Genomic DNA, 21,264 nt, shown 5'->3' on the forward strand with positions numbered 1-21,264 from the left:
TAATGGCATGGGACTTATAAGCATATCTTCTCTGCTAAATTATCTTATCCTTATCTCAGCTCACTGTTCACCATAGCAGCACCCACCCGTAGCATGCGCTCCAGCAGGTATATCTCACTGGTCACCCCAAAAGCCAATTCTTCCTTTGGCTGCCTTTCCTTCCAGTTCTCTGCTGCCAATGACTGGAATGAACTGCAAAAATCACTGATGCTGGAGACTCATATCTTCCTCACTAGCTTTAAGCACCAGCTGTCACAGCAGCTCACAGATCACTGCACCTGTACATAGCCCATCTGTAAATAGCCCATCCAACTACCTCATCCCCATACTGTATTTATTTATTTATCTTGCTCCTTTGCACCCCAGTATCTCTACTTGCACATTCATCTTCTGCACATCTACCATTCCAGTGTTTAATTGCTATATTGTAATTACTTCACCACCATGGCCTATTTATTGCCTTACCTCCCTTATCCTACCTCATTTGTACATACTGTATATAGACTTTTTCTACTGTATTATTGACTGTATGTGTCGAACTGCTTTGCTTTATCTTGGCCAGGTCGCAGTTGCAAATGAGAACTTGTTCTCAACTAGCCTACCTGGTTAAATAATTATTATTATTTTTTTTTTTAAATGAACAAGCCTACAGTGTCATGTTGGTATGAAGAGATTCGGGAGAAATGCTCAGGAATGAGTAATATTTTTTTTTATTAAGCCCAAATTGCGGCGTGCCGTGTAAAGGCACGGGGAAAAAGACCAAACAAACACCTAGCAAAACACAGGGTAGAAACCCAAAACAAAAGAGCGAGGAGTACCGTGAATAAATAACACACGTGCACAATGATTAACACACGGCACGAGACCCGTAATCATCTGAGCAATCCACAATGGCACGAAAGCCAAAACACACAGCACAGGTACTCACACGCACCAACGGACATAGTAACAATAATGGACAGCCAAATTTAAACCAAAGGGCACACTTATACAAGTACTAATCAGTGGGAATAGGGGACAGGTGTGTGTAATGAAATTTCCAGAGGGATCTATGATATACAGCCAATGGTATGGCGCATAGCCAGATAACATACAGTAGGCCATCTCATATTCTGTTCTTCTGAAATAAAATGTCTTCCTATCATAATGTTTCTTTAGACCTGCCTAAAATAAATAATGGATTTATTGTGATGGTGTATATTAAATTGATTTATTCAACTTTTTTTTACGTAGACATTCCAAAGGTGCGCATAAGTGGCTTGTATGCAAGGAGACGCTAAACGTGTTTATGTTTAGTAACGGTCAATTACAGTGAGACCGGCACACTTTTTGCATGACAATAACCGTCTGACAAAATGTCATTACCGCCACAGCCCTAGGCAGCACGCGTGCCAAATATAGAACAGCTTGTTGCTTTGTGGCCATAGACATATAGCATAATACATAGAAGGGTTTGAGAACCTCTTACTCTGGTTAAAATCATGGATAAACTAACAATGGATTCCAGTCCTGAATTGACTGTAAACTGCCATCTATGGATTACATTTCTATAGTCAGTTGCGGCTATAATTTTGCCTATAGCAAACTTCAAAATACAATTGTGGGAAGAATGTACAGTTTGGAAAGCAAATGCCTATTGTTGAAAAGAGAAGACTAATCTGTCTGTAGAAGCAATAGAAAAATGTATTCCCAACTTTAAGCGAACAGCAAATTGTTTTTCCAAAGTAGCTTATCTTGAGATAGGATATTGCCATGAGGAGCGCATCGGCCATCACCAGGTAAGTCGGTGTGCCACTGGAAAGTTTATTTAGAAGCCTACTATGGCCTGTAATACATACAGTTGAAGTCGGAAGTTTACATACATCTTAGCCAAATACATGTAAACTCAGTTTTTCACAATTCCTGACATTTAATCTTAGTAACAATTCCCTGTCTTAGGTCAGTCAGGATAACCACTTTATTTTAAGAATGTGAAATGTCAGAATGATAGTAGAGAGAATGATTTATTTCAGCTTTTATTTCTTTCATCACAATCCCAGTGGGTCAGAAGTTTACATACCCTCAATTAGTATTTGGTAGCATTGCCTTTAAATTGTTTAACTTGGGTCTTGCATTTCGGGTAGCCTTCCACAAGCTTCCCACAATAAGTTGGGTGAATTTTGGCCCATTCCTCCTGACAGAGCTGGTGTAACTGAGTCAGGTTTGTAGACCTTGCTCGCACACGCTTTTTCAGTTCCGCCCACAAGTTTTCTATGGGATTGAGGTCAAGGCTTTGTTATGGCCACTCCAATACCTTGACTTTGTTGTCCTTAAGCCATTTTTCCACAACTTTGGAAGTATGCTTGGGGTCATTGTCTATTTGGAAGACCCATTTGCGACCAAGCTTTAACTTCCTGACTGATGTCTTGAGATGTTGCTTCAATATATCCACATCATTTTCCTCCCTCATGATGCCATCTATTTTGTGAAGTGCACCAGTCCCTCCGCAGCAAAGCACCCCCCACAACATGATGCTGCCACCCCCGTGCTTCGCTGTTGGGATGGTGTTCTTCGGCTTGCAAGCCTCCCCCTTTTTCCTCCAAACATAACGATGGTCATTATGGCCAAACAGTTCTATTTTTGTTTCATTAGACCAGAGGACATTTCTCCAAAAAGTACGATCTTTGTCCCCATGTGCAGTTGCAAACCGTAGTCTGGCTTTTTTATGGCGGTTTTGGAGCAGTGGCTTCTTCCTTGCTGAGCGGCCTTTCAGGTTATGTCGATAAAGGACTCGTTTTACTGTGGATGATAGATACTTTTGTACCTGTTTCCTCCAGCACCTTCACAAGGTCCTTTGCTGTTGTTCTGGGATTAATGTGCACTTTTCGCACCAAAGTACGTTCATCTCAAGTAGACAGAATGCGTCTCCTTCCTGGGCGGTATGACGGCTGCGTGGTCCCATGGTGTTTATACTTGCGTACTATTGTTTGGACAGATGAATGTGGTACCTTCAGGCATTTGGAAATTGTTCCCAACTTCAATGAGTCGGAGGAGAAAGACATATTGATTATCATCTCGGGCCAGGCCCACACTCGTAGAAGGGGAAGACGGTGCTATAGAGGCCAGCGTGGGCACCTTGATGAGACTACGGCGGCGAGTGAAAAAAACACCTCTACCCCTGTTCTATTGGCGAATGGTCAGTCACTGTTGAATAGACTGGATGAGCTCCGTTCGCGACTACCCTATCAACGGGACATTAAGAACTGAAATGTGCTTCTCGGAGTCATGGCTGAACAAGTACATGGATAATAAACAGTGCATTCGGAAAGCATTGTCACCCCTTGACTTTTTACACATTTTGTTACGTTTCGGCGTTATTCTAAAATGGATTAAATTGTTTTTTTCCCCTCATCAATCTACACACAATATCCCATACTGACAAAGCAAAAACAGATTTTTAGAAATTTTTGCTAATTTCTTAAAAAAAATAAAACTGAAATATCACATTTACATGAGTATTCAGACCCTTTACTCAGTACTTTGTTGAAGCACCTTTGGCAAAGATTACAGCCTCAAGTATTCTTGGGTATGATGCTACAAGCTTGGCACACCTGTATTTGGGGAGTTTCTCACATTCTTCTCTGCAGATCTTCTCAAGCTCTGTCAGGTTGGATGGGGAGCATCACTGCACAGCTATTTTCAGGTCTCTCCAGAGATGTTTGATCAGGTTCAAGTCCGGGCTCTGGCTGGGCCACTCAAGGACATTCAGAGACTTGTTCCGAAGCCACTCCTGCATTGTTTTGGCTGTGTGCTTAGGATTGTTGTCCTGTTGGAAAGTGAACCTTCGCCCCAGTCTGAGGTCATGAGCGCTCTGGAGCAGGTTTTCATCAAGAATCTCTCTGTACTTTGCTCCGTTCATCTTTCCCTCAACCCTGACTAGTATCCCTGTCCCTGCCGCTGAAAACCATCCCCACAGCATGATGCTGCCACCACCATGCTTCACCGTAGGGATGGTGCCAGTTTCCTCCAGATTTGACGCTTGGCATTCAGGCCAAAGAGTTGAGTCTTGGTTTCATCAGACCAGAGAATCTTGTTTCTCATGGTCTGAGAGTCTTTAGGTGCCCTTTGGCAAATTCCAAGCGGGCTGTCATGTGCCTTTTACTGAGGAGTGGCTTCCTTCTGGCCACTCTAACATAAAGGCCTGATTGGTGGAGTGCTGCAGAGATGGTTGTCCTTCTGGAAGGTTCTCCCATCTCCACAGAAGAACTCTGGAGCTCTGTCAGAGTGACCATCGGGTTCTTGGTCACTTCCCTGACCAAAGCCCTTCTCCCCCGATTGCTCAGTTTGGTTGGGCGGCCAGCTCTAGGAAGCGTCTTGGTGGTTCCAAACTACTTGTATTTAAGAATGATGAAGGCCACTGTGTTCTTGGGGACCTTCAATACTGCAGATATTATTTGGTGCCCCTCCCCAGATCTGTGTCTCAACACAATCCTGTCTTGGAGCTCTACGGAAAATTCATGGCTTAGTTTTTGCTCTGACATGCACTGTCAACTGCGGGACCTTATATAGACGGGTGTGTGCCTTTCTAAATCATGTCCAATGAATTGAATTTACCACAGGTGGACTCCAATCAGGTTGTAGAAACATCTCAAGGATGATCAATGGAAACAGGATACACCTAAGCTCAATTTTGTGTCTCATAGCAAAGGGTCTGAATACTTATGTAAATAACTGATTTCTGTTTAAAAAAAATTATACATTTGCAAACATTTCTAGAAACCTATTTTCACTTTGTCATTATGGGGTATGGTGTGTAGATTGATGAGGAAAAACATTGATTTAATCCATTTTAGAAGAAGAAATTGCTCATCGAGAGGCTGCGCTCTTAGTGGCCAGTGATTTTAATGCAGGCAAACTGAAATCTATTTTACCTCATTTCTAACAGTATGTCACCTGTGCAACCAAAGGTAAAAAACTCTAGATCACTTTTACTCCAAACACAGAGATACATACAAAGCTCTCCTTCGCTCTCCATTTGGCAAATCTGACCATAACAATATCCTCCTGATTCTAGCTTACAAGCAAAAACTCAAACAGGAAGTACTAGTGACACGCTCAATACAGAAGTGGTCTGATGAAGCGGATGCTAAGCTACAGGACTGTTTCGCCAGCACAAACTGGAATATGTTCCAGGATTCATAAGATGCCATTGAGGAGTTTACCACAGCAGTCACCGGCTTCATTAATAAGTGCATCGATGACGTCATCCCCACAGTGACCGTACGTACATATCCCAACCACAAGCCATGGATTACAGGAAACATCTGCAGTGAGCGAAAGGCTAGAGCTGCCACTTTCAAGAAACGGGACACGAATCCAGACCCTTATAAGAAATCTCAGTACGCCCTCCGACGAACCATCAAACAGGCAAAGTGTCAATACAGGACTAAAATCGAATCCTACTACACCGGCTCTGAAGCTTGTCGGACGTGGCAGGGTTTGAAAACTATAACAGATTACAAAGGGCAACCTGGCCCAAGAGCTACTCAGTGACCATCCTACGAGACGAGCTAAATGCCTTCTATGCTCGCGTCGAGGCAAGCAACACTGAACCATTCGTGAGAGCACCTGCTGCTCCAGACGATTGTACGATCACGCCCTCCGTAGCCGATGTGAGTAAGACCTTTAAACAGGTCAACATTCACAAGGCCACAGGGCCAGATGGATTACCAGGACGTGCACTCAGAGCATGCGCTGACCAGCTGGCAAGTGTCCTCACTGACATTTTCAACCTCTCCCTGACCCAGTCTGTAATAGCTACGTTTCAAGCAAACCAGCATAGTCCTGTGCCCGAAAATGTCAAGGATACCTGATTAAATGACTACCGCCCTGTATCACTCACATCTGTAGCCATGAAATGCTTTGAAAGGCTGATCATAGCTCACATCAACACCATCGTCTCAGAAACACTCAACCCACTCCAATTCGCAAACCGCCCCAACAAATCCACAGATGACGCAATCTCTATTGAACTCCACACTGCCCTTTCCACCTGGACAAAAGGAACCTACGTGAAAATGCTTTTCATTGACTACAGCTCAGCATTCAACACCAGAGTGCCCTCCAAGCTTATCACTAAACTAAGGACCCTGGGTATGAGCAGCTCACTCCGCAACTGGAACCCGCGCACGACTCCAACACCATCATTAAGTTTGCAGAAGACATGACGGTGGTACGTCTGATCAACGACGATGAGGAGACAGCCTATAGGGAGGAGGTCACAGACCTGGCAGTGTGGTGCCAGGACAACAACCTCTCCCTGAACGTGCATAACACAAAGGAGCTTATCGTGGAATACAAGAAACGGAGGGGCAAACACGCCACCATTCACACTGACGGGGCTGTAGTGGAGCCGGTCGAGAGCTTAAGGACCTATCATGGTCCAAACACACCAACACAATCGTGAAGAGACCATGACAATGCTTCTTCCACTTCAAGAGGCTGAAAAGATTTGGCATAGGCCCTCAAATCCTCAAAAAGTTATACAGCTGCATTGTTGAGAACATCATGACTGGCTGTATCACCGCTTGGTATGGCAACTGCTCGGGATCCGACTGCAAGGCGCTACAGAGTGTAGTGAGTACGGCCCAGTACATCACTGGGGCAGAACTCCCTGCCATCAAGGACCTCTATACCAGGCGGTGAACCAAAAGGTACCTGAACAGCTTCTCCCCCGAGGCCATAAGACTGCTGAAGAGTTAATCAAATGGCTACCAGGACAATTTACATTGACCCCCTTAAATATTTATCTTTTCATCTAATTTATTTTGCACTGATACTCTTGCACTGGCTCTACGCACACTCACACTCTATACCCATGCACTCACACATACTGCACTGACACTCCAACACACACACACACACACACACACACACACCCACACACACACACACACACACACACACACACACACACACACACACACACACACACACACACACACACACACACACACACACACACAGAGACCTGCATATTGATGCCACATACTCACACATAGACACACTTTAATACTCTTCACATACAGTGCCTTCGGTAAGTATTCAGACCAGTTGACTTTTTCCACACCTGTCTATATAAGGTCCCATGGTTGACAGTGCATGTCAGAGCAAAAACCAAGCCATGAGGTTGAAGGAATTGTCTGTAGAGCTCCGAGACAGAATTATGTAGAGGCGCAGATCTGGGGAAGGGTACACCTTCCAACAGGACAATGACCCTTAGCACACAGCCAAGACAACGCAGGAGTGGCTTCGGGACAAGTCTCTGAATGTCCTTGAGTGGCCAAGCCAGAGCCCGGACTTGAACCCAATCGAACATCTCTGGAGAGACCTGAAAATAACTGTGCAGCGACGCTCCCCATCCAACCTTACAGAGCTTGAGTGGATCTGCAGAGAAGAATGGGAGAAACTCCCCAAATACAGGTGTGCCAAGCTTGTAGCGTCATACCCAAGAAGACTCAAGGTTGTAATCGCTGCCAAAGGTGCTTCAACAAAGTACTCGGTAAATGGTCTGAATACTTATGTAAATGTAATATTTCAGTTTTTTATTTTTAATACATTTGCAAAAATGTGCTTTGTCATTATGGGGTATTGTGTGTGGTTTGATGAGGGAAAAAAACAATTTCATACATACATGTGGAAAAGGTCAAGAGGTCTGAATACTTTCCGAAGGCACACTATGATGCTGCTACTCTGTTTACTATATATCCTGATTGCCCAGTTCCTTTTATGTCTACTTACATATACATACTGTATAACCTCAATTACCTCAACTACCTCGTACCCCTGTACATTGAGTCGATACTGGTACTCCTTGTATATAGCTTCATTTTTAAAATGTTATTGTGTTACTATCTTCTTTTTTATTTAGCTAATATTTTTCTTACTATTAACTATTTTTAACTCAAAGCCTTAGGGCCTATGATTTCTTAATCTGGCCCTGCATACAGTCACTGCTCTGCCTGTCCAGTCCTTTCCACCCGCCTTGCTCTGCTTGCTCCGCCCACCCACTTCTCGTGAGTTTTTCCGCTTTAGTTGGGGGCAAATTTCCAGCGTTTTTGGTATGAAGATGGCTTCTCTCGCTCTCTCTTTCCTATAATATTTTTTGGGGGTAAAATAAACATACGAACAACAATTTACAGACACCCCTATCCTTAGTGCCTGCACTGTTTGCCACATGGACTTAAATTGTACCAATTCGTTTTTCTCAATCGCCCATGCTATTTCAATGATAAATCATTCGATTTTTCCATTGTGTTAATGATGGCGGATTACGTTTTTAATATATGTTTTTCAAGATGAGAAGGGAATTGTACAGCCCATTGGGTCTCTAACTACACGCCCATATTCCGTGTTCTGAAATATGCAGACAGACAGATTAAAAGTACATTTGAATAACTTTTGTACTTTAAAGCATTCCCAGAAAGCATAGTGTCACGTCCTGGCCAGTATAAGGGTTAATTGGTATTGTAGTTTGGTCAGGACGTGGCAGAGGGTATTTGTTTTATGTGGTTAGGGGTGGTGTGTTTGTTGTAGGGCAGTTGATTTAGGTATTTTTGGGCACTGTTTGATTTTCATGTATTCTATGTTTAGTCTAGTGTGTCTGTTTCTATGTTTGGGTTCATTGGGGTTGGGACTCTCAATTGAAGGCAGGTGTTGTCTATTTGCCTTTGATTGAGAGTCCCTTATATGAGGGTGTGTTTGTGTTTGTCTTTTGTGGGAGATTGTTTTTGCACTGCGTTTTTGGATAGCCTGCAAAACTGTTGCAGTGTCGTTGTTTATTGTTTTTGTATAGTGTTCAAGTGATCGATTAATTAAACTCAAAGATGAACACGACCTCGGCTGCGTATTGGTCTACTTTTTCTGATGAGGACTTTTCTATTTCATCTGAAGACGAAGACGACTGTGACACATAGATTATTGAATCATTGTTAGTTTTAGACTTAAGACATGACTCTGTCGTTGTACTGTAGAATGTGTGAATTTTGTCTTTTGCATAATAAATTCTATACGTTAGTTTATACTGGATTAAGCGTACATTTTCGTTAACTGTAATTTCATTAGTTATGCTCCAACTTTCCCTCCATCTTGTGCCAACGTCAGTTCGTTTTCAGTCAAATAGTTTCTTTTATTAAGAGATTGTCAGTTGGATAGGCTCTCTGCAAGATTTGTACATCGTATCTATCATATGAACATCCCTTTCTGACTCAAATAAGATTCCCTCATGGGTTGCTCTGATGATCAAAATATTTCAAATCGAAATTGTGTGATTATGTAACTTTTGTGATATGTATTTCAAATGATCTACGTTGGTATGTCCAAAATTACTTTTTCATTCTGTAATGGAAATATGAGTATTTCATGTTACCAAGTCATTTATGATTTCTATGTCTTTAGATATCCAGGTTGTGTTTTTAGAGAGTGATATTGGTTCTTGTAGAATATGTGAAATTTTCTTCTATATTGTTAATGTGTTCTTAACTATGAAGTTGTTAATGTTTTTAGATGTATCCTTCGAAAATAGACACATAAACAGATTCTGGGGATGAGCATGATCATCTTCAATATGTACCCATTGTTCCTCTTTAGTGCATTTAACTATATGTCTCAAGTAAAAGCCTTGGGTAGTGAGTTGATACACTTCCAAGTCTGGAAGGTTAAAACCACCCTCAGGCTTTCATATTGTTGAGTAATGGAATAACGTTATCTTTATATATTTGTTGTTTGTTGACACTTATTAAGCATCCTAAATATTACATTTTTAATAATCCACAAAGGATTGCTGTAGATTGTGAGTTATTCTTTTTCTTTTTCCTATTGCCATTATTTTGTTTTTTCCCACGTTATTTTATAACCTGAGATTTTAGAGTATTCTGAAAAGGACTTCAGACATGCCATCTTCTGTATTCAGTATACAACTGCCTGGACTGGCCTGGCCCTGGTCTGCAGAACCAACAAGGCCTTAATTTGGCTCCTGTCTTGGGTGAGGCTTAAATCCTCAGGCCTGCCGTCCCTTTGCCAAGTCCCTGGCAACCTCATCGGAATACTAATGTTGAAACGGTTACCCGCTGCCCTCAATGTTATGGCCTCTTTTCCCCTTGCCTGCCTGCAACGGTCAGGAGGGACTACCTCGCTTGTTTTCTCCAGGGGAAGTTGACAGACTGTCTACCCAGGGGTCTCCATTGCAATAAAAAAAAAAATGGAAACAGAACCCTGCCATCCGTATAAAACAGACTTCGGCAGTGTGGGGGCCTCTTAGGTCTGAGAGTCAAAAGTCAAGTCGGACTCTGTACTAAAGAGTTGGGGGACACAGTGGATTTTAGACAGAAGTTGTAGGGAAATTATATTATTTTCAAAGCAGCTTCAGAAGTAACCTTTCAGTTACAGCTGAAATAATTTACAATTCTATTTCCTGCTAAAATGAGTTATGGGATGAAAAAAACATAATAATACATCATCATTCTATTTGTAAGAAAGTAATTAACAATCTGAATGCATGCACATGAATAATATGCATATAAATCATTAACATTTACAGTGGCAAGAAAACGTATGTGAACCCTTTGGAATTACCTAGATTTCTGCATAAATTGGTCATCAAGTCACAACAATAGACAAACATGTGTGCTTAAACTAATAACACACAAATGTTTGTATTTTTCTTGTCTATATTGAATACATAATTTAAACATTCACAGTGTAGGTCGGAAAAAGTATGTGAACCCCTAGGCTAATGACTTTTCCAAAAGCTAATTGAGTCCAATCCATGAGATGAGATTGGAGATGTTGGTTAGAGCTGCCTTGCCCTATAAAAAACACTCACAAAATTTGAGTTTGCTATTCACAAGAAGCATTGCCTGATGTGAACCATGCCTCGGACAAAAGAGCTCTCAGAAGACCTAAGATTAAGAATTGTTGACTTGCATGAAGCAGGAAAGGGTTACAAAAGTATCTCTAAAAGCCTTGATGTTCATCAGTCCACGGTAAGACAAATTGTCTATAAACGGAGAAAGTTCAGCACTGTTGCTACTCTCCCTAGGAGTGGCCGTCCTGCAAAGATGACTGCAAGAGCACTGCGCAGAATGCTCAATGAGGTTAAGAAGAATCATAGTGTCAGCTAAACACTTACAGAAATCTCTGGAACATGCTAACATCTCTGTTGACGAGTCTACGATACGTAAAACACTAAACACGAATGGTGTTCATGGGAGGACACCACGGAAGAAGCCACTGCGGTCCCCCAAAAAATATTCGGTACGTCTGAAGTTTGCAAAAGTGCAACTTGATGTTCCACAGCTCTACTGGCAAAATATTCTGTGGACAGATGAAACTACAGTTGAGTTGTTAGGAAGGAACACACAACACTATGTGTGGAGAAAAAAAGGCACAGCACACCAACAACAAAACCTCCTCCCAACTGTAAAGTATGGTGGAGGGAGCATAATGGTTTGGGGCTGCTTTGCTGCCTCAGAGGCTGGACAGCTTACTGTCATCGACAGAAAAATGTATTCCCAAGTTTATCAAAACATTTTGTAGGAGAATGTTAGGCTATCTGTCCGCCAATTGAAGTTCAACAGAAGTTGGGTGATGCAACAGGACAACGACCCAAATCACAGAAGTAAATCAACAACAGAATGGCTCCAACAGAAGAAAATGCGCCTTCTGTAGTGGCCCAATCAGAGTCCTGACCTCAACCCGATTGAGATGTTGTGGCATGACCTCAAGAGAGCAGTTCACACCAGACATTCCAAGAATATTGCTGAACTGAAACAGTTTTGTAAAGAGGAATGGTCCAAAATTCCTCCTGACCATTGTGCAGGTCTGATCCGCAACTACAGAAAACGTTTGGTTGAGGTTATTGCTGCCAAAGGAGGGTCAACCAGTTATTAAATCCAAGGGTTCACATACTTTTCCCACCCTGCACTGTGAATGCTTACACGGTGTGTTCAATAAAGACTTGTTTGTGTATTAGAATTGTTTGTGTATTATTCGTTTAAGCAGACTGTTTGTCTATTGTTGTGACCTAGATGAAGATCAGATCAAATTTTATGACCAATTTATGCAGAAATCCAGGTATTTCCAAAGGGTTCACATACTTTTTCTTGCCACTGTTTAGGCGCAACATTTGTATGCGAAAGGAAATTAAATACACTAAATATACTAACTTAATTGACTAGTAAATGGTGTAAACAAATATGAAAAACTGGGTAACACTTTACTACCTGTTAGACATAACAGGACGATTCCAATGCCGGAATAAAAACAATTCTTATGAGAGGGCCATGAACAGTACCCAGTAATGCTGTATACTGCTAGAAAGCTCAGATTTTCCCTTTTTTTGTTCCTCATTATTTATTTATTGTTGTATTCACTTTTCCAACCACAAGATGTAGTAAATAGTAAATAGTATGAATCGTATGAAAATATTATGATGTCATATGCTATGAACAACCTAGTCATGACAAATTTGCGAATATGGCCTGACATACATTATGTTTTGGGATAATCTACATATATTTACAATCAACTTTACAAATTACATCCTATAAGATTTTAGCTACCTTATTACTGTAATAAATTATGATAAAACTTGTGGTTAGGGAAAAGTAGCCTTATTTTTGGGTCACGGCTTTTATTCATTCTTGTGTCCCTCCCCTTCTGAAACTCACAAATGTTTTACGATCTCTGCTTTAATCTCCTCTAAAAGTTGTCCATCTGTGAAGGTTTATGTTTCACATCTACAAATATTGTTTGTTTTGTTTTTTAAACTTGATATAAAACCATTTGTGTTTGTTGTAGAACGATCCCACTGGGCACACAACATTTCAATGTGAATAATTGGGTAATATTTGGTTGAGATGTTGATCAATGAGATTACAACCTATATTCACCCACTCAAATAGACAGCCAAAATTGTTTTAAACTTCCAATATGTTATCACTATGCTTTTAACCATCTAAAACCACATCCAAATTCCAATGGAAAAACAATGTCTGATTTTTGGTTGAGTTATCACACTTACCACTGCGCTTTCAACTATTTATAAGTTCAAATGAGAATACAATGTCAGATATGTTGTTTATTTATACAACAGATGAACGTGTTATCACTGTGCTTCGTCTAATAGCACAACCAAATGACGTGGATTGCAGTTGAGATTACATTTAAAGTATATAGCGCAAGTGATCATTGCTGTTCGAGATTCTGCACAGATTATTATAGCAATTGTAAAGATCTCCACAGACCTATTCTTTAACTTAGATTTATGTTTGAGATGGGGACATAAATCCAACATATAAACTATTCATTTGTTGACAAACTGGAATTAAAGCCAGAATAAGTCAGTGGCACAGATGGAACTATCCAAGCAGAACTTATCCAATCTCCTTCAAATGTTGATATTTGGTTGCACAGACAACCAAACACAATTCAACATCCAGTTTGTCTACAACTTAATAATTGATATGTTGGATTCACATCTCCATCTCCACCAAATCTCAAAGTTAAAGAAAATGACTAAATCTAATCCAATCAAACTTTAAATGCACTCCAAATAAAGTTTCATTTGATTTAGTCCCATTCTTTCAATTAATCCAACATATTCATAATTAACTTGAAGCCAAAACCTTATTTGTATTGTCTATTTTCTGTGGAAACCTGGGTTGAATTGAAACAGCTCTTGATGACTTTGCAAAAGCCATAGGCCTAAATAGTATCATTGATAATATATCACTTATAAAGTATGGTTACATTTAATATTCTCTGTTAAACCTACCTTTGGAACGACTTTGAGAGCAACAGTGAATATGTTTAGGTATTCAGAGACCTCTCAATAATCATTCTCACGATAGCACATTGGTAATAGTCAGTGACAACTATTAAAGCAAAGCAGGGAGACTAAATGAATAGCTGTAGATAGATCAACCCTCCAGTAGGAGATGCTGCCCAGCCTATAGTTTTTTCTCTGATAATGAAGTTTAAGTTGAAGATCTGACGTTGTTTCAAAGGTACAAATTCAACAATTCAACAAGGTTCCAGCTTCCAGTGGCTGTGGATATGTAACCTGATACCCCAGGGTCTTCTGAGGCGAACTCAATTCAATGAAATAATAACGTAAATCTCAAGAATTGCGGAGTTTACGCTTAACCGGTTAAATCCTGAAGGTATAATGCATTATGTGGTTATAATGCATTGTAAGAGCATGCATGACCCCCGTGCGTTACCAAACTCTTGGCTATTTGATCTTACCTTGACATGGCCCTCTTTGACCTCCCCGTACTGGACGTGTTTCCTCAGGTGGTTACAGATGGCTCTGAGAGTAGGGTGGACCTCCACACAGAAGTTACACCTGTAGCCAATCGGTGCTTTGTCAGCATTATTCACCAGCTAAAAGAAAAGAAAAAGGGAAGAAAAGGTGGCAAATCTAACAGCCTTACACTCATTCCACTGATATTCTCTATAACTGATTTCATTTCTAACGATAAAACTTTAAACATCAATGTGTAACATTACTATGTTAGCCCAATACACTGAAAATGCTTCATATACTGTTGGTTATTATTCACAGTCTCATTCTACTCTGAGTCCAAAACAATGACCACATCTAGTATTTTACTGAGATGATAAATCACCATCCTTTTGTAAACTCTTCTACTCACTTTCTCAGGCTTTGTTTCCGGTGGCTCGGACGACTTCTGCTTGCTAAGGAGCTGTTTCCTCCTCTCTTGCCGCATCGCCCTCTTCTGGAACTCCTCGTTATGGTTCATCAGGTGAGTGCTGAGGAGAGGAAGGCCCAGGAACTTCAACTCGCAGTGGGAACACTGATAGAGTTCTGTCTCCATCCCATCTTCCGTGAGGCTGGGGTGGATGACAAAGTCCTGTTTGTGGTCCTTGCCACTGTGATGATCATTGTAGTGCATGGAGAGAAGTCTCACCGTGCTGAATTGCTGGAAGCATTTTAAACACTTGAAAGGCAGCCACTCGGCAACCTCTCCCTCTGGTTCGGGCTTCGGTTCAACCTCCACCACTTCTGTTACCTCTTCAACATGTTCAGGTTCTTTGGCATAGAGCACAGTGAAGTAGCGTCCGAGCTTGCTGGTGTGTTGCCGCTTGGGGAAGACTCCTGGATGGCGTTTGATGTAGTGTGAAACTATGCTCTTCCTGCTGAAGGCCTGGAACGCACAGAGCGAACACTCCCTCCTCTCCACGGCCAATCGTAGCTCCTCGCTCAGCTCCGACCCTTCAGCCTCCGATGCCACGGGCACAACCACTTTACTGGGCTTCTCCGTCAAAGTCTTGGAGGCTGCCAGGCAATGTGTGTAATAAGCATCAATGTCATGACGTTTCTGGTAATGTGCCGCCAGGCCTTTGCGAATTGGATTGGTGTATGAACAGAGAGCACACTTGAAGACGTTGTTCTTGCCTTCCGGTTGAGCTCTGACGTTGTTGTGCTTGATGCGGTAGTGTCGAGCTATGCCTTTTCTGGTTGAGCAGAAGTACTTGCAGAGCTGACACCTAAACACAGCATGGGTCTCTCCTTTGTTGATAGGGAACTGGGTGAGAGCAAGTTTGAATTCGCTAACCTCTTGTACCTCTGATGATACACTTGTGGCACTGCATTCAGCGACCACCTCATCTTTCACAGTGGAATATGGCACGTGGGAAGGCTTGAACATATCTGAAGCTGGTTGATTGTGATATTTTTCATAGTGAATTTTCAGTTTCTCCAATGTTCCATGAGTGTACGGACACATTTTGCATCTGTATGCTCCATAACCCTGTCTTTGGGTCTTGCACTTGTCATCCACTTCAGTTATATCTTTAACCTGCTCGATGTCATCCGCAAAGTCCTCAGCGGTGACTTTCACCAATGGATGCCTCTTCTGGTAATGAGTAAGAACTCCATGGATGCGTGAATTCACATATGGACAGTGTCGGCACTTGTAAACCGAACTTGGATTTATATCAGCTTCTTGTGCGAAGTCAGCCGCCTTGACTTTCATGCCTGGGTGTTTTTTGCCATAGTGTGTCAGAAGTCCATGTAGGCTGTTATACTCAGACAGACATACAGTGCACTGGTAGGGGTTGTTGGAGATCGAGTTGCTTGTGTGGGAGAGCCTGGGATGGTATTGGTGGTGTTGGTGCTCTTGAGGTGAGGTAGGGATATCCAGTGGTCCTTCATCGTGAGCAGTTGGAAGAAAAGTGAAAGGTGGTCCTTTAGCCATTGAGGGGTGGACTTTCTCTTGGGATCTTGGACCTTTGATTATGTCCAATAGCACAGACTCATCCCCTTTGACGGCCCAGGGGTGGACAGCTTGGTAGTGGTTGGTAATATCCCAGATGGAGCACGCCTCGAAGGCACAATCTCTGCATTGGTAGTGCTTACTGTCCCCAGCGTTCCCCCCTGGCTGGGAGGCGGTAGTATCAGGCCCAGCCCACAGCTTGCTGGCCATGTACGTGTAGTCAACATTGTGCTCTGGGTGGCGTCTTTGGTAATGCATTAGCAGCCCGTTGGGTTCCGCATGGGAGTAGATGCACCACTCACAGTGATAACCAGCCTCCAGGATGCCATCTTGGTACGCCCAGTGTAAAATGGTCATGGCTGTGGCTTTCACAGTAGGATGATCCTTCTTCAGGTGCTTCTTCAATGCGTACACGTATGGAGATGTATAAGAGCAGTGCCTGCACTTCAGTGAGCGAAGACATCCGGAGGATGCCTCGGTCTCGGTGGGAGCAGCAGGGGCTATGGCAGAGGCGGTAGTGCCTGACTGGCCCATCTGCGCTCGCTCTCTTTGACTGCGGACCACTGCAGTGTGCCGGCGTACAAGGTCAGCATTGGACTTTGCGTCCCTGTGCTTCTTCTGGTAGTGAATAAGCACTCCTTTTACAGTGCGGTTCCCGTAGTCACAGTGCTGACAGAAGAAAAGCATCTCTGCTTCTCCTTTCTCTGTGACAACTCTAGCGTGAGAATTGCTGGACCCATCAAATCCATTGTTGTTGAACTGTTTGAGAAACTGCTTTGGGGGTGCAATCTGAAGCTCATCCATTAGTTTCATCAACCCAGAGGTGGGAGCGGCGTGCTTGATGTATTTCGCAGTCACCTTTATTTCTGCATGTCTCTTTTGATAATGGACAAGAACTCCCACTACAGAGCGGTTGCTGTACACACAATGTTTACAGTAGTATATCTCCTCATCTGTACCAAATGGCATGGCGGCGCTTGGCGACTTAGCAGGGGTTGGTATATTGATGTTGTAAGAAGAGTTGCCTGCTGACTGTGGCCTATCGACTGTGGTAACTCTCATGGTTTTCTGAATGCGGAAATATGAGGCCTTTTGCTCTGGGTGCTTTTTCTGATAGTGAACCAATACAGAGTGCATGTTAGGGCTAGCAAAGGAGCATATGTCACAGTCATAGACCACAACATTACCAACCTCTTTCAGGGCCTCTGTCTCAGAGCTTGAATCTTGTGTCTTTGCAACACTTTTGAGCACAGGACTGGACGAGGACTTGGGTGTGGAAGTGGAGGAGCTACATGTGAAACTCTTGGGACCGGAATTTAAAATTTCTCTCAGCGTTTGAGATTCTGCTCCCTTGTGCTGTTGTTCCACCACGTAACTCGAGAAGATCATAGCGTTGTTTATTTTCACCTCAGGGTGCATTCTTTGGTAATGGGGCATCAAGCTTCTGACGTTTGGACTTGTGTACGAACAAAAGCGGCACATGTACACCAAATCTGGCTGGTTGAAGTTCAGCACATTGCTGGCTTCTGGGTGGTGATCCATGTAGTGCTCATGAAGGTTGTTGAAGTTGGTGTATTCGATGAAGCACTCCAGACAACGAAATACGGCACTTTGGTCCTCAGGGTCGAGGATGTATCTAAAGCTAAACTTAATGTAGGGGTGCATTCTCTGGTAGTGGGTGCTCACACTGCGGGCTGACTTGTTATGGTAGTCACAGTGCTTGCAATAGAATCGTGCCATCCCTGAGTCCTCTGTATAGTCGAGGTTCTCCTGGAAAGAAGTGTCCCGGCTGTCTTGGCTGCTCTGGTCTTGGAGATCCGCTTTAAGATCAACAGACTCCTTGTCCTCATCGTCAGAGAGTGTCATTGCGATGGGAATGTTTCTTAGCTTTGACGTGAGGGTTCTTTTTCTTTTACCCACCCGACCTTCGTAAAGCTTGTTGTAAACGTAGCCATGATTTTTACTCTCGCTGTTGTTCTCCTCCTTGTCTCTGCCTGCATCTTCGTTCATGTTGAGCTCTCCTTCCTCTTCATCATCCATTTCTTCCAGATTAATCACCAGATCCTCCTGTTGTTGACTGATCTTGCTCTGAAGGTTGTTGGCAATTTCATCAATCCTAGTTCTCTTCTTGACTGGGGACAGATCCAAAGGTAGATCATTGATGGACTTCCTTGCAGTTTTCCCAGTTAAGTGCTTTTTGGATCCAAGTCCTAGAATTGAAGTCTGTGTTTTTTGTACCTGGCTCGGAGAACTGGAGAATGTTTCCAATTCCAAGTCCTGCTGCTCATTTGTAGAGCCTTCCAAGCTGGCAGCTTGCATGTCGTCACAGTAGGAGTGCTTGTGTTGCTGGTGAACTCGCAGCCCTTTCAGCGTGGTTGTCGAGAAGCTACAGAGTGTACAGCGATGAGGATTTTGCTGGTTTAGATCATTGCCCACATTACTTAGCTTTTTCCCATTGACTTTGGAAGCAGCGACGTTTCCTCCGTTCACTGATTCTGGTGTCTCGTTATTCTGAGGACCTGGGCTTTCACTGGTCAGGTCCATGGTGTCCCAGTCTGAGGAGTGACTTTGCTTGTGCGTGCCTAACTTGAGAGGGCTGGTGCAGATAAAGGGGCACTCATCACACTTGTATACCGTCGTCTTCCCAGATAGGTGTATGTTCTCAATGTGACGGGAGATGCTTCTGCGATGCATGGTGAGGAAAGAGCAGAAAGGACACTGGAACCTGTTCATGTACCTTCTGAATGGTATCCCTTTAGTCTCCAGCATCTTGTTATCCTCTTCGGACAGAAGCTGCTTGGCAGAATCCCCAGTTGACAAGGGATCGGTGTAATTGGGATCATCCTCATCACCCAGTTCCTCGTCATCTTCCTCAGAGGTGCTCCTGGAGTCGTCAAGCATACTTAAATCCATCTCCATGGCACAGTTGGAAACATCGGACATGACGAAGGTGGACCTGTCAGACAAAATGGAGGATCCCGTGCTGTTGGGCGCTACCGATTGAATCTGTGAATACTGATAGGGTGATATCCCAGAGGCAGGCTTGTTGAGCTTGAAAACTGAGGAGTTGACTACAGAGGAGCCTTCATTGCCACTCAGGTCTTTGAAAACCATTTTGGAGTTAGGAGGGCTTCTGGGGGAGGAGGGGGAATCAGATTTAGATGAGCCTGTGCTTCCTTCTCCTTCTCCACCCGGCTGGATGGTTGAGATCATTTTCACCATGTTGCGGTGCTTTTTCATCATGTTGTCACACCACTCTCTTCGAAGCTCTTGGTTTCCCCTTGACTTCCCCAGAGGTTTAACCATGGACTCTAGGATACCACGCTCTACCACATCCTCTGCTAGTTCCTCACTGGGTTCCTCGGACGATAATGCCTCAGGGTCATCAACAGCCTCAGACAGAGATTCTGGGGGGTCCAGATTTCCTTTATGATACATCTTCTGGTGCTTCAGGATCCTGGCTTTGCGTGGAGACTTGTATGTACAATACTGGCAGGAGAACACTTTCCCAAGACTGTCATGGATAACGATGTTATAGTTGGACTGTTTGGATGTATGGGAGGCTGGTGAGTTCCCGCCACTTAGTGAGGTTCCATGTACCTTCTTGGTGTGTTCAGACAACAGACATTTTGATCTGAAGTAACGAACACAGATTTTGCACTGGAATAACTGGTTTGCAGTTTTGTTGGGATGGTTTGCTGACTTGCTGTATGGCATTTGGTTCGAACTTGAAAAGTCTGTTTCAAAGGGGTGGCCAATGGAAAAAAAAGGAAAAAAGAGATGTTAAAACAGTCTTTCCTTAAATAGTAATATCAATGTTAATATACTGTAAATATTAGAATGTATTCATACCCCTAGACTTATTCCACATTTTGTTGTGTTACAACCTGAATTCAAAATGGATTAAATAGATTTTTTCCTCATCCATCTACACACAATACCCCATAATGACAAAGTAAAAACATGTTTTTGGAAATATTTTACAGAAATATTTCATTTACATAAGAATTCACACCCCTCAGTCAATAATTTGTTGAAGCACCTTTGGCATAGATTACAGCTGTGAGTCTTTCTGAGTAAGTCTCTAAGAGCTTTCACACCTGGATTGTACAACATTTGCCCATTATTCTTTTCAAAATTCTTCAAGGTCTGTCAAATTGGATGTTGATCAATGCTAGACAACCATTTTCAGGTCTTGCCATAGATTTTGAGGTAGATTTAAGTCCAAACTGTGACTCGGACACTCAGGAACATTCACTGTCTTCTCGGTAAGCAACTCCATTGTTGATTTGGCCTTGTGTTTAGGTTATTGTCCTGCTGAAATGTGAATGAATCTCCCTGTGTATGGTGGAAAGCAGAATGAACCAGATTTTCCTCTAGGATTTGCCTGTGCTTAGCTCCTTTCTGTTTCTTTTTTATCTTGAAAAACTACTAAGTATTGACTCAGGGGTGTGAATACTTGCAGTACCAGTCAAAAGTTTGGACACACCTACTAATTCAAGTATTTTGCTTTATTTTTACTATTTTATACATTGTAGAATAATAGTGAAGACATCAAAACTATGAAATGACACATATGGAATCATCTAGTAACCAAAAAAGTGTTAAACAAATCAAAGAATATTTTATATTTGAGATTATTCAAAGTAGCCACCCTTTGCCTTGATGACAGCTTTGCACACTCTAGGCATTCTCTCAACCAGCTTCATTAGGAATGTTTTTCCAACAGTCTTGAAGGAGTTCCCACATATGCTGAGCACTTGTTGGCTGCTTTTCCTTCACTCTGCGGTTCAACTCATCCCAAACCATCTCATTTGGTTTGAGGTCAGGTGATTGTGGAGGCCAGGTCATCTTATGCAGCATGCCATCACTCTCCGTCTTGGTCAAATAGCCCTTACACAACCTGGAGGTGTGTTGGGTCATTGTCCTGTTGAAAAACAAATGATAGTTCTACTAAGCACAAACCAGATACGATGACGTATCA

At 42.6% G+C, this 21,264-nt stretch overlaps 1 protein-coding gene across 3 annotated transcripts in view; it reads right to left on the reverse strand.

The window, feature by feature from the left end:
* Positions 1-21,264, reverse strand: part of LOC106561374 (zinc finger protein 462-like) — a 97,872-nt gene that overhangs the window by 39,437 nt on the left and 37,171 nt on the right. For all 3 annotated transcript variants that reach the window (XM_014125276.3, XM_014125267.3, XM_014125257.3), the window contains exons 3-4: positions 14,697-20,017; positions 14,287-14,424 (exon numbers count right to left, since the gene is read on the reverse strand). In XM_014125276.3, coding sequence (XP_013980751.2) covers positions 14,287-14,424; positions 14,697-20,017 — 5,459 coding nt within the window. The remainder of the gene's footprint in view (positions 1-14,286; positions 14,425-14,696; positions 20,018-21,264) is intronic.

Source organism: Salmo salar, chromosome 01, assembly GCF_965601325.2.
Source record: "Salmo salar chromosome 01, fSalSal1, whole genome shotgun sequence".
In the NCBI taxonomy this organism is placed as follows: Eukaryota; Metazoa; Chordata; class Actinopteri; order Salmoniformes; family Salmonidae; genus Salmo; species Salmo salar.